At 34.9% G+C, this 13468-nt stretch overlaps 1 protein-coding gene and 1 long non-coding RNA gene across 3 annotated transcripts; one reads left to right on the top strand and one right to left on the bottom strand.

Moving 5' to 3' along the window:
• Positions 1-4270: 4270 nt before the first annotated feature.
• On the bottom strand, positions 4271-4790 carry LOC142613168 (uncharacterized). The gene is made up of 3 exons (XR_012840240.1): positions 4681-4790; positions 4499-4574; positions 4271-4407 (listed from the first exon to the last, which is right to left on the bottom strand). It is a non-coding gene; the product is annotated as an uncharacterized LOC142613168 (long non-coding RNA).
• A 5585-nt stretch (positions 4791-10375) lies between these two features.
• LOC142613788 (histone H2A variant 1) lies at positions 10376-12874 on the top strand. 2 transcript variants are annotated; one of them, XM_075786289.1, is made up of 3 exons: positions 10376-10622; positions 11025-11145; positions 12280-12874. In XM_075786289.1, exons 2-3 carry the CDS (start codon positions 11032-11034, stop codon positions 12574-12576), a joined length of 411 nt encoding a protein of 136 aa, XP_075642404.1. In that variant the 5' UTR covers positions 10376-10622; positions 11025-11031; the 3' UTR covers positions 12577-12874. The 2 variants fall into 2 exon arrangements, with proteins under 2 accessions (XP_075642404.1, XP_075642405.1); XM_075786290.1 differs by lacking the exons at positions 10376-10622; positions 11025-11145 and adding an exon at positions 11886-12005.
• The last annotated feature ends 594 nt before the right edge of the window (positions 12875-13468 follow it).

Below are 13468 nucleotides of genomic sequence, written 5' to 3'. Positions count from 1 at the left end.
TATTAAACAAAACGTATTCTTATTTGATTATAATGCATATCAAAGTTGACAACAAGAGTTACTACAAGCTTGATTTTATGCCATAAAAGTCGTTCTCAAGTGTAGATATTAGGGATTAGGTGAAAATTTCCAATTCCTTAAAACCTTTCTCGGGGGACTTTGCTTCGTTTAGCAGCTTCACTGTGGCATTCCCAACAATCACACCATTAGCTACACATCTAGCTACCAAAAATTACAATTTAGTAATACATGCCAACATGGAAGGATGCACAACAACCTACACAAATATTTAAAGGTAAATCTTCTAAACCTAACCTGTTTTACATGCTTAGGATTTGATATGCCAAAGCTTACTGCCACAAGCGTGGTAATTGCAAGTCATAAACTTTTAAGCATAAAGCTTATGTAACGAGTTAGAAATCACTCGTATCATCAACCTAAAGGCTTTTGTTAAATGACCACTTCTCATGCTAATTGTAGATAATTAATCTCAGATTCTTAGACCACTCAAAAAAAGAAATTTTAACCTGCTTTATATCATGTTAGGCAAGGGTATTTGCCACATTCCAAGTATCTTAACAAATGACAGAGTTATACTTTGAAGATACTAAGATAATGAGCTCATTGGTATTTAAAATCAACTCATTGAAATAATCTATCTACACACCCACCACAACCACAATTAGATTTCAGACATATTTGCTTCCTAAATATAGACACCATTTAGGGGCATATTACTAATTCCAATCCACCAATTGCTATGATAGTTATTGTTTGTGGTTTATTAATGACTTGAAACTCCTTTTTTCTCTTTGGTTGGGACTAGAAACTCATTCAATGGTTATCATAAGAGATATATATTGGATACCAAGAAGAGATTAAATAGACAAACCTCTTCAATTTCTCAAAGAAGAGTTTACCTAGTATTCAAAAGAATCAACAGTTAATTCATCATAAGTTTTTTCAATCCACTTCTGCAATTGAGTTTTCACTAATAACCAAGGTGGTATGGCGTAAGTCAAATTACTATTCTTTATGAACATCTCACAAATACTTGATAGTGGATGTTTTGCCTAACATAAAACAGATGAAGAAAGAGCACAATAAAATAATAGAGCATTTTTTGTATATTGATCTGATGATGGCAAAAAATGGCATGGCATTGTATAATGGCCCTACCCTCATCATAGATATAATTGCATTGTAATTGATCCCTCTTGCCAAGGAACATGTAGTTGCAACTTGAACAAAAAGACACATCATTAAAAGAAGTGCACACATTAATTTTAACAAACATAAAAGACAACTATAATACTTATATAATTGGAGCATCCACCAAAGAATCAGAGTGTGGCGTACCCTGCTCAATTATGTCTGATCCGTGGGAGTCAAGAACCTTCAATGCTTCAGCTGTGGTTGAAAGGTAAGAATCACCAGCCGTGGTGTATGGATTTACACAAGCCTGCTCATTAAAGAGACAATACTTGATAGAAAATCTTGCATGTTTAACAACTGCTAACACTTGATCTTGATACCAAATGATATGTAACTGAAATTATTATTTCATGATTCAGTGAAATGAGTACATCTGATTTCACAATTCAGGAAGATGCCAAAATCTGCAGTATAGGACCTTAGCAATTACAAGAGATAATTTAGAAAGCTATGCTTTAGAAGATGACATGGAACTTGAATAATGTTTCGTAAAGTTGACAAAGCAATGGCCAAGTAACAAGTTCACATCAATACCCAAAAGGAAATACAGTTGCAAGCCTGCAACCTCATTCACTATCTTTTTATTTTATTGGTTATTTAATCTGTGCTCTTGAAAGTACGAACTCACTCTCCCATTGCATTTTATGAGGGGAGGAGGTACCATTTGAGTTAGAGGTCATTGGCCAACAGCAAGATCACAACTTGAGAACTAAAACAACAAATTACCACAAAAAACTGCCAAGAGAACTATACAAGATCCCAGTTCATTGAAAATGGATAATAATGTTACTTGGTACCCATGTGGGTACCGATTAAAATTGTTGCGTCTGTGTTTCACGTCTTTTTTTTATTTTTATTATATGAACAGTGCAAATATGCAAATGAACAGTAATCCACGCATGAACAGTAACTTTTTTATTATTTATTTTATTGTTTTCAGTTTTTAGTTTTCAACAAAATAAGCGATATCCAAACGCACCCTTAGAGTGGATAACTGACTCAGACATATGCATTCCAACTGTGTTCTATGCCTAGCCCTGGACAATTACAAACTTATAGTATAATTTTCAATTAAAGGCTCTACAATGATACACAGATATTCATAGGAGAAGTATGGAAATTTTGCTAAAGAGATTAAGTCAGTAGCATCACCCTATAAATTTGAATTTTTAGCTCCCAAAACACTGTAGTTCAATCGGCTCTTCTATGATACATCTTTTCGTACCACATTCAAACACATATCATAAACTAAAATCCACCAAAGTCGTCAGCCAATTGAACAAATTAAACCACTTAGAACCCTTCAAAACACAACCATATCTCCAAGACTTATCTCACTCAACATAGGAGCAATTATAAATTTATAATAGTAAAGCAACTTTAAAATTATTAACTCATGCTCCATTACCATATCAAACAAGATCATAAATAATAAGAAAACAGGAAAGCCATAATGATAAGATGCACAACAACAAATATACCAGTAGTCCAACATCAAAGTACCCAAAACAGAAAGTGAAAGGTGTGGATTTGAAATCAAAATGAAAGATACTTGCTTACTTTGCCTTGTTTTTTCAATCTGTAAAAGTCTCAAAGAGCCCAAAGGTAAGGACAATGCTGATATTAACCATTGGAGTGGATATTTTAACTGGGGCATCAAATCTCAGAGAAGAAAACAGAGAAAATAATTGGTTTCAAGGTTGTTCTCATTCAGTTAAAAGAAGCTGGTTGTTGGTGGTGACGTAAAAGAAATAGCCATAGAAGACCACAGGTGGTTGTGTTTTGCTGAACATGAATGAAATATACTTGTGTTAGTGTGGAGGTTTAAGTCTAAAAAAAACAAAGAGTTTAAAATTGCCTGAGTCTTTACGTGACAAATCTCACTTAAATCTCCATGATAAGGAAATTTTAGTGGAGACAGGTTTAGAAGGAAAATTCAATTCAGTAGGTTAGAGGGGACAAAGTGTGCAAAGAAAATGCAAAGGTGGAATGGGCTTCAAACATTTGAAAGCTTTCAACCTATCACTCCGAGCCTGCTAGCCAAACAAGGGTGACATCTTACAAATAATAATCACCACCTGATCTACCAAGTTCATAAAACAAAATGTTTTCCAAAATTTTCAGTTGTTGAAACAAATATTGGTCATAATGCATTATTTTCATAAAGAAGTATATAGAAGCTAGAGAAGTTCTACAAGAAAGTACATGATAGAGAAAAAGGAATTGAGGAATAGTACATGTACGGGGCAATAAACTTCAACACTGAGAACATACAAAGTGTCTTCACCAGGGTTGCAGTTTGGGCTTCAAAATCTAAGATCAAGTGATCTATAGAACAATTGCTACTATATTTTGGTTGATACAAATTTAATAACAGAAGATTTGAACTTTAAGTATGTTGCTCCAACAAAAACACTAGTGATATCCCGCATAATAATTTCAACTCGAAAAATTAATAAAACTCAACCATTCATAAATTTCATCAATATGAAAAGCAAATTTAACATATCATTCAAGTCATTTCAACTAGAAATGAAACCCAAATCCTACATTATAAGTACTTCCATCCAAATCAACCAATAGTGATTTAACTAAATCATAATAACAATTAGAATAATGTTGTATCAATATCAATGATTTTGAACTAGTACCTTTTCTGTCAGTTATTGTCCCAACCAGGCATGGCCCCATGCAAACTAGTATTCAGAAAATTTTGATTTTGCACTTGTTGTCGTTGGGGATGTGGAGCATTGGAAAAAGTAGAAACCAGTTGGTTAAGGTGTGGTGGAATTGGTGAAGTGAGATATGTAGGAGCATGTATCAGGCTTCTAACATCCAACAAATTCAGACCAGCATTTTCAGCAACAGATTGAAAATCTGGGTCATCAAGTGGGTGGAACCCTGTCACTCTCATAAGTTGTTCCTCAAACATATAGGCTTGAAAAAAACCATATGATATATAAACAACATATTCTATATGAATGCAAAAACTACAAAGGGAATAAAGAAAGAAAGTGAAAGTAATTTTACACCCTTGCACTTCCATGACTTGTTTCTCAGACTTACCCATGCAATAATTGTCACATGATCAATTATTGCAACTCTATTCCAATAATGAGGTGTGTCACAATTTTCTTTATGCTCCGAGCAAGCCAGCGATAATTTTGACTCTATTTTCTTAAGATATTCAACCTATATAAAACCATGAAAACTTAAATTATCATTCATATAAGGATATTGTTGGTGAGAGTGTTTAGTGTTAACAACAAACATAAAGCATTACCTCATCTTTAGTGTTTTTCATCACGTCTTGTCTTCTTTTTTTAGACTGCCTAGCTGATTCTAAATTTGCTTGCTTCCTAATATGGAAAATAATCAAATTGATGCAATCCATTTTAAATATAAAAAACAAATTGAGAAGCATTTTACAATATTTGAAAAAACATAAAATTTCTTGTTACCAACCTCCTTTGACGCTTTGCCTCATTAGAATTTTCAGTGATCTTTGCCGTAAATTGAAAAACTGTACAAGAGAGCAAATTCAAGTGATGTAGAGACAGCTAATTGCAGAAACCCACAACCGCAACACAAATTGATGTAACTATTCAATCATCAAATAGCTGTTCAACACAACATGCTAAATCGAAAGAAAAAAACAAGCCTCTATTCTCAAAGCAAATAAACATATATTAATATATTATAGATATAATAGAATTGTTTTGTTTATTTATTAATTTGATAAATCGGAAAGATTTATTCATTAGAAGAAACAAGGCTAGTTCAAAGTTACAATAAAACAGAGACCTAAACAATACATAACAAAGAGCAATAAATCGCAAGCTAATACACAGCTGACCAATGTTCAAAAACAAAAACAAAAAAAAAAAAACAAGAAATTCTTTTGATGACAATCCATTTGTGACAGGGAGTGATATAAATAATAGCATTGTTGAAATTCTGTAAGCAGTACATACAAATAAAAATACAAAATAAACTCTTTAAAGGCAAAATTATGATAAAGAAGTAATACCATTAGTATTAGCAATTGGAGGCTACGATTGAGTATATTTCACTACTTTTTTTTTTTATTGTAAACTTGACTGGATTTCATTAATTCGGACCAAAGTCCATTGTAATTACACCATTCAAGATTTGAGTTTCAATAATGGGGGGAGTGTCCTCAACCCATATTACACAATCAGACTTTAATATTGTGAATTTTATCTAGGTTCATGTGATTTAGGAGATTGGAATCTGAGAAATTGAAATTTAATTTTTTGGCTCGACTGATCAGATTAGAGAGGCTAATTCGATATCTGACCCTTCGGTTCTCGACGTGGGGCGTTTTTATGGGTAATGACTTATGAATTGGTTTGGTTTTAGAATTTGAGATTCCCATCTACCATTGAGTATGCATTTTATTTGTTGTAGGTGGAATTTTGTTTTGTTTGTTTGTATTTTTTACCCAAAACTAAAGAGTTTGGCCGTAGAATGAAATTTCATACTTTTCAACTTAAATAACTCTTTTAAACCTCGATAGATGCTAGCTATTGAGCTAGTTGTCGAACTTTAATGAACAACACTTCTTTTAAGAAAGAAGTAGTCCGTTAACTCAGAACTATCACATGGTCGTGGTAGTAAGTTTCCTACTCGAGCAAAATTTAGCCCCAAAGCTGCTGTATAGAAGTGAAGTTGCACAAAATTCTCTCTCTCTCTCTCTCTCTCTCTCTCTCTCTCTCAATATAAACATAGCGCAAGGGAGTAACATGGCTTGACACTCTAGACATGTTTTTGCCAGTCTTAAGTTGCCATAAGTGCTAACACAGAGATTTGGGTTGAGGAGATTTTTTGACCCAACCCACTATGGTGGGTCAAAAAAAATTCAATCAAACCTAAAATCCAAAAAAACACACACACACAAACACAAAAAAAGAATGCACCGAAAATTCAACTTTACCAATTTTCATATAGATTGGGAGTGTAGCGATGTGGCTGTACAGATGGGGCGACATTTTAGTGGGTCTGATGGCAGTAGTAATGGAGCCTTGAATTGACAAAAAATTGAAAGATAGTCATTTTTATATTTCAAGGGTCCTTCGATCAATTTTTAGGTTTCAGGGGTATTTTCGATAATGTTGAATTTGTTGATTAACTTGATTAAGTGCAGCGCAAGCGAGGTTCGGCTTGCTCTTGTAATAGGCACACTCATTACCAAAATCAACAGCAGCAGTAGGAGGAGTAGCCATGGGTAGAGGAACTGAAAAAGATTATTCCGCCAATGACACCACGCCAGTCACTGCAGAATTCAATTGTAGAGGAACAAACTCATCTGCAAAATTATGATAAGAAGTAATACCATTAGCATTAGCAATTGGAGGCTGAAAATTGAGTATTGTTCACTATATTAAATTGTTGATTAACTTGATTGAGTGCAGTGCAAACGAGGTTTGGCTTGCTCTTGTAATAAGTGCGCTCACTAACAAAATCATCAAATGCAGCAAGAGAAGGATGTTGGGGAAAAATCCTAATCTCCTTTATGTCTATGTGTGAATTTAAATATATAACTACCAAGCAATAGCAATATTATGGAAACAAAAAAATTTCAGCAAGCATCACATAAACACAACCACACAAGAACACCAAATCTTACGTGGAAAACCCTCTAGTGTATCTCTCACACTCTCACAGTATTTCTCTCTATCTTTTTGGACTGCACCTCTTAAGCTAAAGCACTCTCTTTCTTTGTGTCTTGTTCACTTTGAAACTCACAAACAAAATGGCCGAATGGCTCTCTGTTTGCTTTAACTTCCCACAGGGCCGAATGGCCTTTCTTTTCTTTTTCTTTCTTTACTCCTCAGCGTGTCTCACACGCCTTGCATCACTTCTTAATAAGAGAAGTCAGACCTCTCCCATGCTTTGGTCATTTCTTAATAAATGAAAGACTTGCTTTGAAGACTTTTGGAACAAGCTCATAAATGAGCTTTGACAAAATGCGTGTGCCGGAATCCAAAGGGTGTCACGTGCACCCAACAGAGGAGGCATCGGTTAAGGAACCGAGAAAGATGATGCAGAATTCAATGGAAAAGGAACCAAGTTGTTTGATTTGGAAGAGGAAGCTTCAACATTGGAATCAATAGTCCGGGAGTCCATGAACGGGTTGAGAAGATCCAACTTGCTTCTAGAAAGTTGTATACTTGGAAGAGAAAGAGTCGAGTCGGAATCGCTATAGCTAGCAACTTTGGAGGAATTGACAGCAGCATACATTGATGCCTTTGACTTAGTAATCTCATGTTCCAAACCGAAATCCAAAGGTGATAACTGTTCATTCATATATCTAAAAAACGAGTCACTTTGAAGTTCGGAGTTGGAATTGGTTCCGGTAACAATGTCCTCCTCGTTGTTCTTGGAATCAACAGCTTGCGCAACAGAATCATTGGTTCCGACAACAACAACATCATCCTCGGAATCCATAGCTTGTGCAGCAAAATTAAAAGACAGTAACTGTTGGATAACCAACATAAAATCCGACGCAGACTCACTTCGACGGAATGTTAGAAAAGAGGACCATAAGGAGCCAGGGATTTCGCTCTCCTCAAACATCATTATTAATTCTCTCAACAACGTAAGAAAGAAATGATGGTGAATGATAAATTTGACCAACTCCATGTCGTTCAGAGAAGTCGTCTAGAGAATGAAGATAATCCCACACAAGAAGGTCGTCCATAGAAGGATGACCTGCCGTGGGAACAAGGTATGCTTGTCAGGATGGCTCCTGGACAAGCCCCTGTTACGAAAAATGAGAAGGTAGTCTATAGAAGGACGACCTTCCTTGGGAACAGGATATGCTCGTCAGGAAGGCTCCTGGACAAGCTCCTGACACTTGGGTGAAATCCAAGTTAAGTGCAATAACCCCTTATCACATGAATAACTTCCATTGACAATTATATGAAAAAAAAGTGTAACTTTTAAACGGTTGTGGAAGTTATCCTTGAACTCTTAGACCTCCTCAAATATAAGGGAGGTTACAAATTTAATAACTATCTCCAGGGTGCACTATATAAGCGCCCATTCAGACCAGACAAATGTACGTTTTTACATTTCTTGAAAAGTTGGAACTCCAAAATTATAGAGAGAAAACTAACTTTGTCATCGGAGAGTTCTTGGGCGGCAACCCCGGTCACCTTTGATCATTGTTCTTTCTTTTTCAGACCATCAAGACAGCAAGTAGTTCTTTCAAATCCGAAATATCCAGGCTATTAATTTTCTTCGCATCATCAAGAAATATAGGAAAGAAAGAAAAAAAATATACTACTAAACTTTGCTTCGGTTTATGTTGGAACTTGGAATAGGAGTGCTGAGTGAAATATATATAGGAGAGGGAAATCCGAATACATTAGTAAACGGACAAGTACAAACACCGCATATGCAAAATAATTTTTTATCTGGAATTAATAGTTTTACAACTGCTTGATTGGTTTTACAACAAATAAATTAAGTCGAATTTATACAAATAAAAAATTTAGAAGAAGTTATTTGAAGATAAGATAATTGCGTAATGCCCAACACTATAGTCCTATCCTATTCCTCTTCCGATTCAAAAGCTTGGCCCCCTCCACAAAATTAAAACTCAGCCTAAACAACACTGCAATCCAAATCTAACACAAACAATATCACAACCCAGTCCAAACAACAACAATCGTAGACACAAAAAAAAAAAAAAACCCAACCTAAACGAAAATTTAGCCATATTAATAACTTAAATTCCAAAAGAAATAGAGAAACAATCAAGAGAGAGAGAGAAAGTCATGAGCCGAGCCAGCTATGACCAGACCAGGCTAATTGGTGACGCCAAAGTGCATTATGTTGCTCACCATTTCTTTATTTTCTCACATAATCGATTTTTTGAGCTTCTCACTGGATGTTGATTGGCGGTGAATGACAATAGGAACGATTTTGAAACTTCACATGAACAACTTATATGAGTGGGGAAGTGGTTAAGAAACTTCATATGTTGAGAGAAAGAGTCATTAACAAACATGTTCATGCCCCTGCCCTTGTCCATGTCCATGCCCATAGTAGATAGTAGAAGTGCTATAAAAAAAAAAAGTAGAAATAGATAGAAGTTTTTAAAAAAATAATTTTTACAATTACTATAATTAATATATAAGTTATTTTATTTATTCTACTTTTTTTTTTTGAGAGATTATTTACTCTACTTTGTTTGCTGTTCTCATAGGAGTAGCAAGCTCAAACTATAGGATATCATAGGAGTATTGTTAATACTTTTATATTTAACTTTTAACACGATCGTTAAAATATTTAACTTTTAATACTACCGGAAGTATTATACATAATTTTGTGTTTGGTCAAATTATGTTCGGCATACATGACAACTGGATTGTTAAATTTTTTTTTTATTTTTTTTAGTAAATAGAGATTAATAAGCAAACAAGAACTAACTAACAGTCAAAGACTACTAGATTAGAATAGAGTCTATTACAAAATAACTCGAAAGAGTCTCTAAGCAAAAGCTGGGCAATCTCTACAAGCAGAGTGTCTAGAATAACAAAATTATGCTAAGCATGCATTTGGAAAGCACGTTTCCACCCACATCTACGTTTGGTGATTGAAATAGTAGGTCTCACGGCTATATTGCTCTTTAAGAGAAACACATCAATAATTTTAAAATTAGGTCTCTTGGGCACTATTCATAATTTAAAAATTATTTTGTTACAGTGTTTTCAGTAATATGTTTTAGTTTTCAACAATAAATGCAGGTTCTTTCGTAGCTAACACATTCATATAAGCATCTGTCCCTTAAAGCAATGGCTGATCTTCAAGGCTGGGATTCGTTCATGAATTGTTGCAATCATCGAGAATTGGAGCAAATTCAGCACAAGAGCTGTCGTTATTATCTTCTTTTAGCAATTTATTATACACCACATATATTTTTATAACTTGCATGTACATACTCAACGACCACCATCCCATCCCACCCTACCCTTAAGCACCAAAACGAACCTACTGTTCGGTCCGGTCCAGTCCAGTCCGAGACTCGGACCTAAGCTAAGATTTAAAAAAATACATAGTTATTGGGCCAAGACCCAGACCCACGAGTCTAGTTCCCGTACCCTATAATCACGTGACTGTCCAAAGGGTTATAAAACTTAAAAGAAAGAAAGTGTGGGAAAAAAGGAATTTGAAATCCGAAAAATTGGAGTTTTTCACTTTTCATTTTCCCACCCAAACACAAACCCGCCCATATTTTTGCTCTGACCTCAAATTCAATTCAATTCAACTCAAAGCTTAAAAATTAAAATCCCTCACAATTTCTTTCCTCTCATTTCATTTTCCTTTCCCTTCTCCACTGTTCCCTCCTTCTCTTCCTTCTCTTCAGACGCTCTCAGGTCTCTCTAAACCTTCTTATCACTCCCAACTTGTTTTTCTCCTTCCGTTTCTTTTCATTTTGTTTGTGGGTTTTACAAGCAAAGCTTCTCTTTGAGCAATTAACTCAAATTTGTGTATTAATTTTTCAGTTATTGTTGTAACAAAGTTACTTTTTGTTCGAGAAAATTTACCCAGATCTGTTTTACCCCAAAAGTTACAAACCAGATCTGATCTGGGTTTTTCTTTACACAGATTTCTGGTAAAAAAAAAAAAATTGAAAGTTCTTTACTCGTAATTTGGTTTTTGGCGTCTGTATTGGTCATAATTTTGGTTGTATATTGATGTTTTCTGATACGGTTATATTAATTTGGATTTTTAATCTCAATTTATCAAATGGGTTTTTGGGTTCGTAATTTGGATAGGTGAGAAATGGCGGGAAAAGGTGGAAAGGGGCTTTTGGCAGCCAAGACAACTGCAGCTAACAAGGACAAGGACAAGGATAAGAAAAGGCCCGTTTCCAAGTCCTCCCGTGCCGGTATCCAGGTTGCCAAACACCCCCCTACTTCCTTTTTTTACTTTTATATATATTCATTATCTTTATATATATGTTGTGTATACATGTATATGTATTTTTAAAATTAAGTAGCTGCACGACAGAATTTTAAAAAAGAATATAAAAATTAGCACTTAAGGTACTGTATATTTGTTTTGTTTATATATTAGTTTTATGAATTTAAAATTTTAGACGACTCATGACGTGACAATGAATTATTTGTTACCTAAAGTTGTTAATTATTCATAAAAACTTGTCGGTTTTTGTAAAGAGAGTAGGTGAGCTGTCATGTGTGTTTTAATAAAAATGGATTATGAAAGTCTCAAAAGTAACTTATGTGTTTGTCTTTTGGTGTAAAGAATTTTTAATTTTGAATGTATGCTTGTTTTTGGAATTGGGTCCCAATTAACTGAGGTTGATGACAGTGCTTAGTTTTTTGAAGTATGGTTAATTGTGTTTGGTTTAATTGGATTGAAATGCTGGTTCAACTTACTGTGGCTAAAAGTTAATTTGATGGTGATAATTGGCTAGGTTGTTACATAATTATTGATTTTGTTGGGCATAGTGAAGGTGATAATGATTTTTTTTCCTGCTTCAATTACGCTTTAAAACTTTGTACTAGCTCCTCAATTTTAGCAATGTGAACATTGTTTGGATTGCAGTAAAGTTGGTGAGAGCTATGATTGTGATGCTATTTGTACTAGTTTTCTTTTCTCAGCCCATTCATGATTATTCTGCTTGGTGGAAAACATGATTGCTAGCAAAAAAGTTGTCTTTGAAACTTAACTCAAGTTGTAGGAGGAGCTGAGATGATATAATGCATATGATCATGTTCTTGCATCTTGATATGGTACTTGCTGCATACCCATTATGCAAAAAGTATTTTTCTATAATAAATTAGCAGATTTATTATAGATAAACATTGGTGTGCCCTCGTAATACATGTGGTTGATCTTAACTAGTTTTCTGCAGATTCATAATAGACTGAATTTTGGGACTCAGGCTTTGATTGTTGTAATTGAATTATGTTTGTGACAGCACTTGTTGGGCTTCTATTTTTTAGCCTGTGTTTATGATTCTGAATTTGATTAGCTTATATGACATGTTTTTGCATGGGGGAGTAGTTTCCTGTGGGTCGTATTCACAGGCACCTGAAAACAAGGATTTCTGCTAATGGGAGAGTTGGGGCCACGGCTGCAGTTTACTTAGCTTCAATTCTTGAGTACCTGACTGCAGAGGTGCTTGAGCTGGCTGGAAATGCAAGCAAAGATCTGAAGGTGAAGAGAATCACACCAAGGCATCTGCAGCTGGCTATTAGAGGAGATGAGGAGCTTGACACCCTGATCAAGGGAACCATTGCTGGAGGTGGAGTGATCCCTCACATTCACAAGTCCCTTATCAACAAAACCTCTAAAGATTAAGCTGTGTGTGTCTGGTTTAAAATGGCTGTTAACTTTAGGACAGTGTGTTTAGTTTGTGACCCATTTCAGTAATGGTGCTGTGGACTTTGATTCAGTTTGTTTAGATGGGCTAGGTTAGTACTTAGTATATATTGGGTAATCTATTGTGCCTTCTTCAAACTGTTATGTTCTTTTAGACTCTAGAGTAGGACTGGTGTTTCTCGAAAGGATTTAAATGTGGTTTCCTAACCACCTTTAACTATTATCTATCATTCTCAAATCTTCTGCATGTAATATGATGCTTATGTTGTTTGATTGATTGACCTGTGATGGGATGGAATTGCTGGTGTAGTTGCATTTTCTATGAAGACCACAAATGTGACGATCTTAGATTGTTTTCAGACTTCTCTTTCCATTTAACTTGTTATTCTTGTTTTTCCTCTTCAGTGAGCAAATGTCTGATTGTAATGAATTTATAAACATGCAATTTTTCTTTTACATGCATGGTTCTTTCTCTCACATACGAACGCATGCTCACAGCAGTAATTCTCTTACGTTCATTCTATGAAGTGGGCCACTTTTTATAGGTGGGTTTCACACTTTTGGGGCTTACAGTGTTGTATGCAGCCCATTCTAAGAAACAAACACAAAAGATGCTTTTCCTTGGGCTATCATTTGGGCTGAATCGGCCTAATTTAGAAATCCTGGGGCTATAATCATTTGGGTTTGATTCAGTCTTGATTTGATATGTGCATGCCCAAGTCCTATTGGGTGAAATGTAAATTACCTCTGAATCTGTACATCATATTAGTTAGCTCCCACTCTTTGGTTTTTGCTCCATTTTTTGTTATGGCTTCATGTAATTAATCTTTGTTTCTGGTTTGTGTCATCTTTTTCTAGCTTAAAAAGAAAA

Source organism: Castanea sativa, chromosome 10, assembly GCF_040712315.1.
Source record: "Castanea sativa cultivar Marrone di Chiusa Pesio chromosome 10, ASM4071231v1".
NCBI classification, from domain to species: domain Eukaryota; kingdom Viridiplantae; phylum Streptophyta; class Magnoliopsida; order Fagales; family Fagaceae; genus Castanea; species Castanea sativa.
The sequence above is the reverse complement of the archived record's forward strand: the minus strand, read 5'-3'. Positions and strand labels throughout refer to the sequence as shown.

Coding starts and splice junctions, on each gene's coding strand:
- LOC142613788 (XM_075786289.1), top strand. CDS start 11,032: ATGGCGGGAAAAGGTGGAAAGGGGCTTTTGGCAGCCAAGACAACTGCA. Junction 11,146..12,279: donor CCTCCCGTGCCGGTATCCAG/GTTGCCAAACAC, acceptor ATGGGGGAGTAG/TTTCCTGTGGGTCGTATTCA.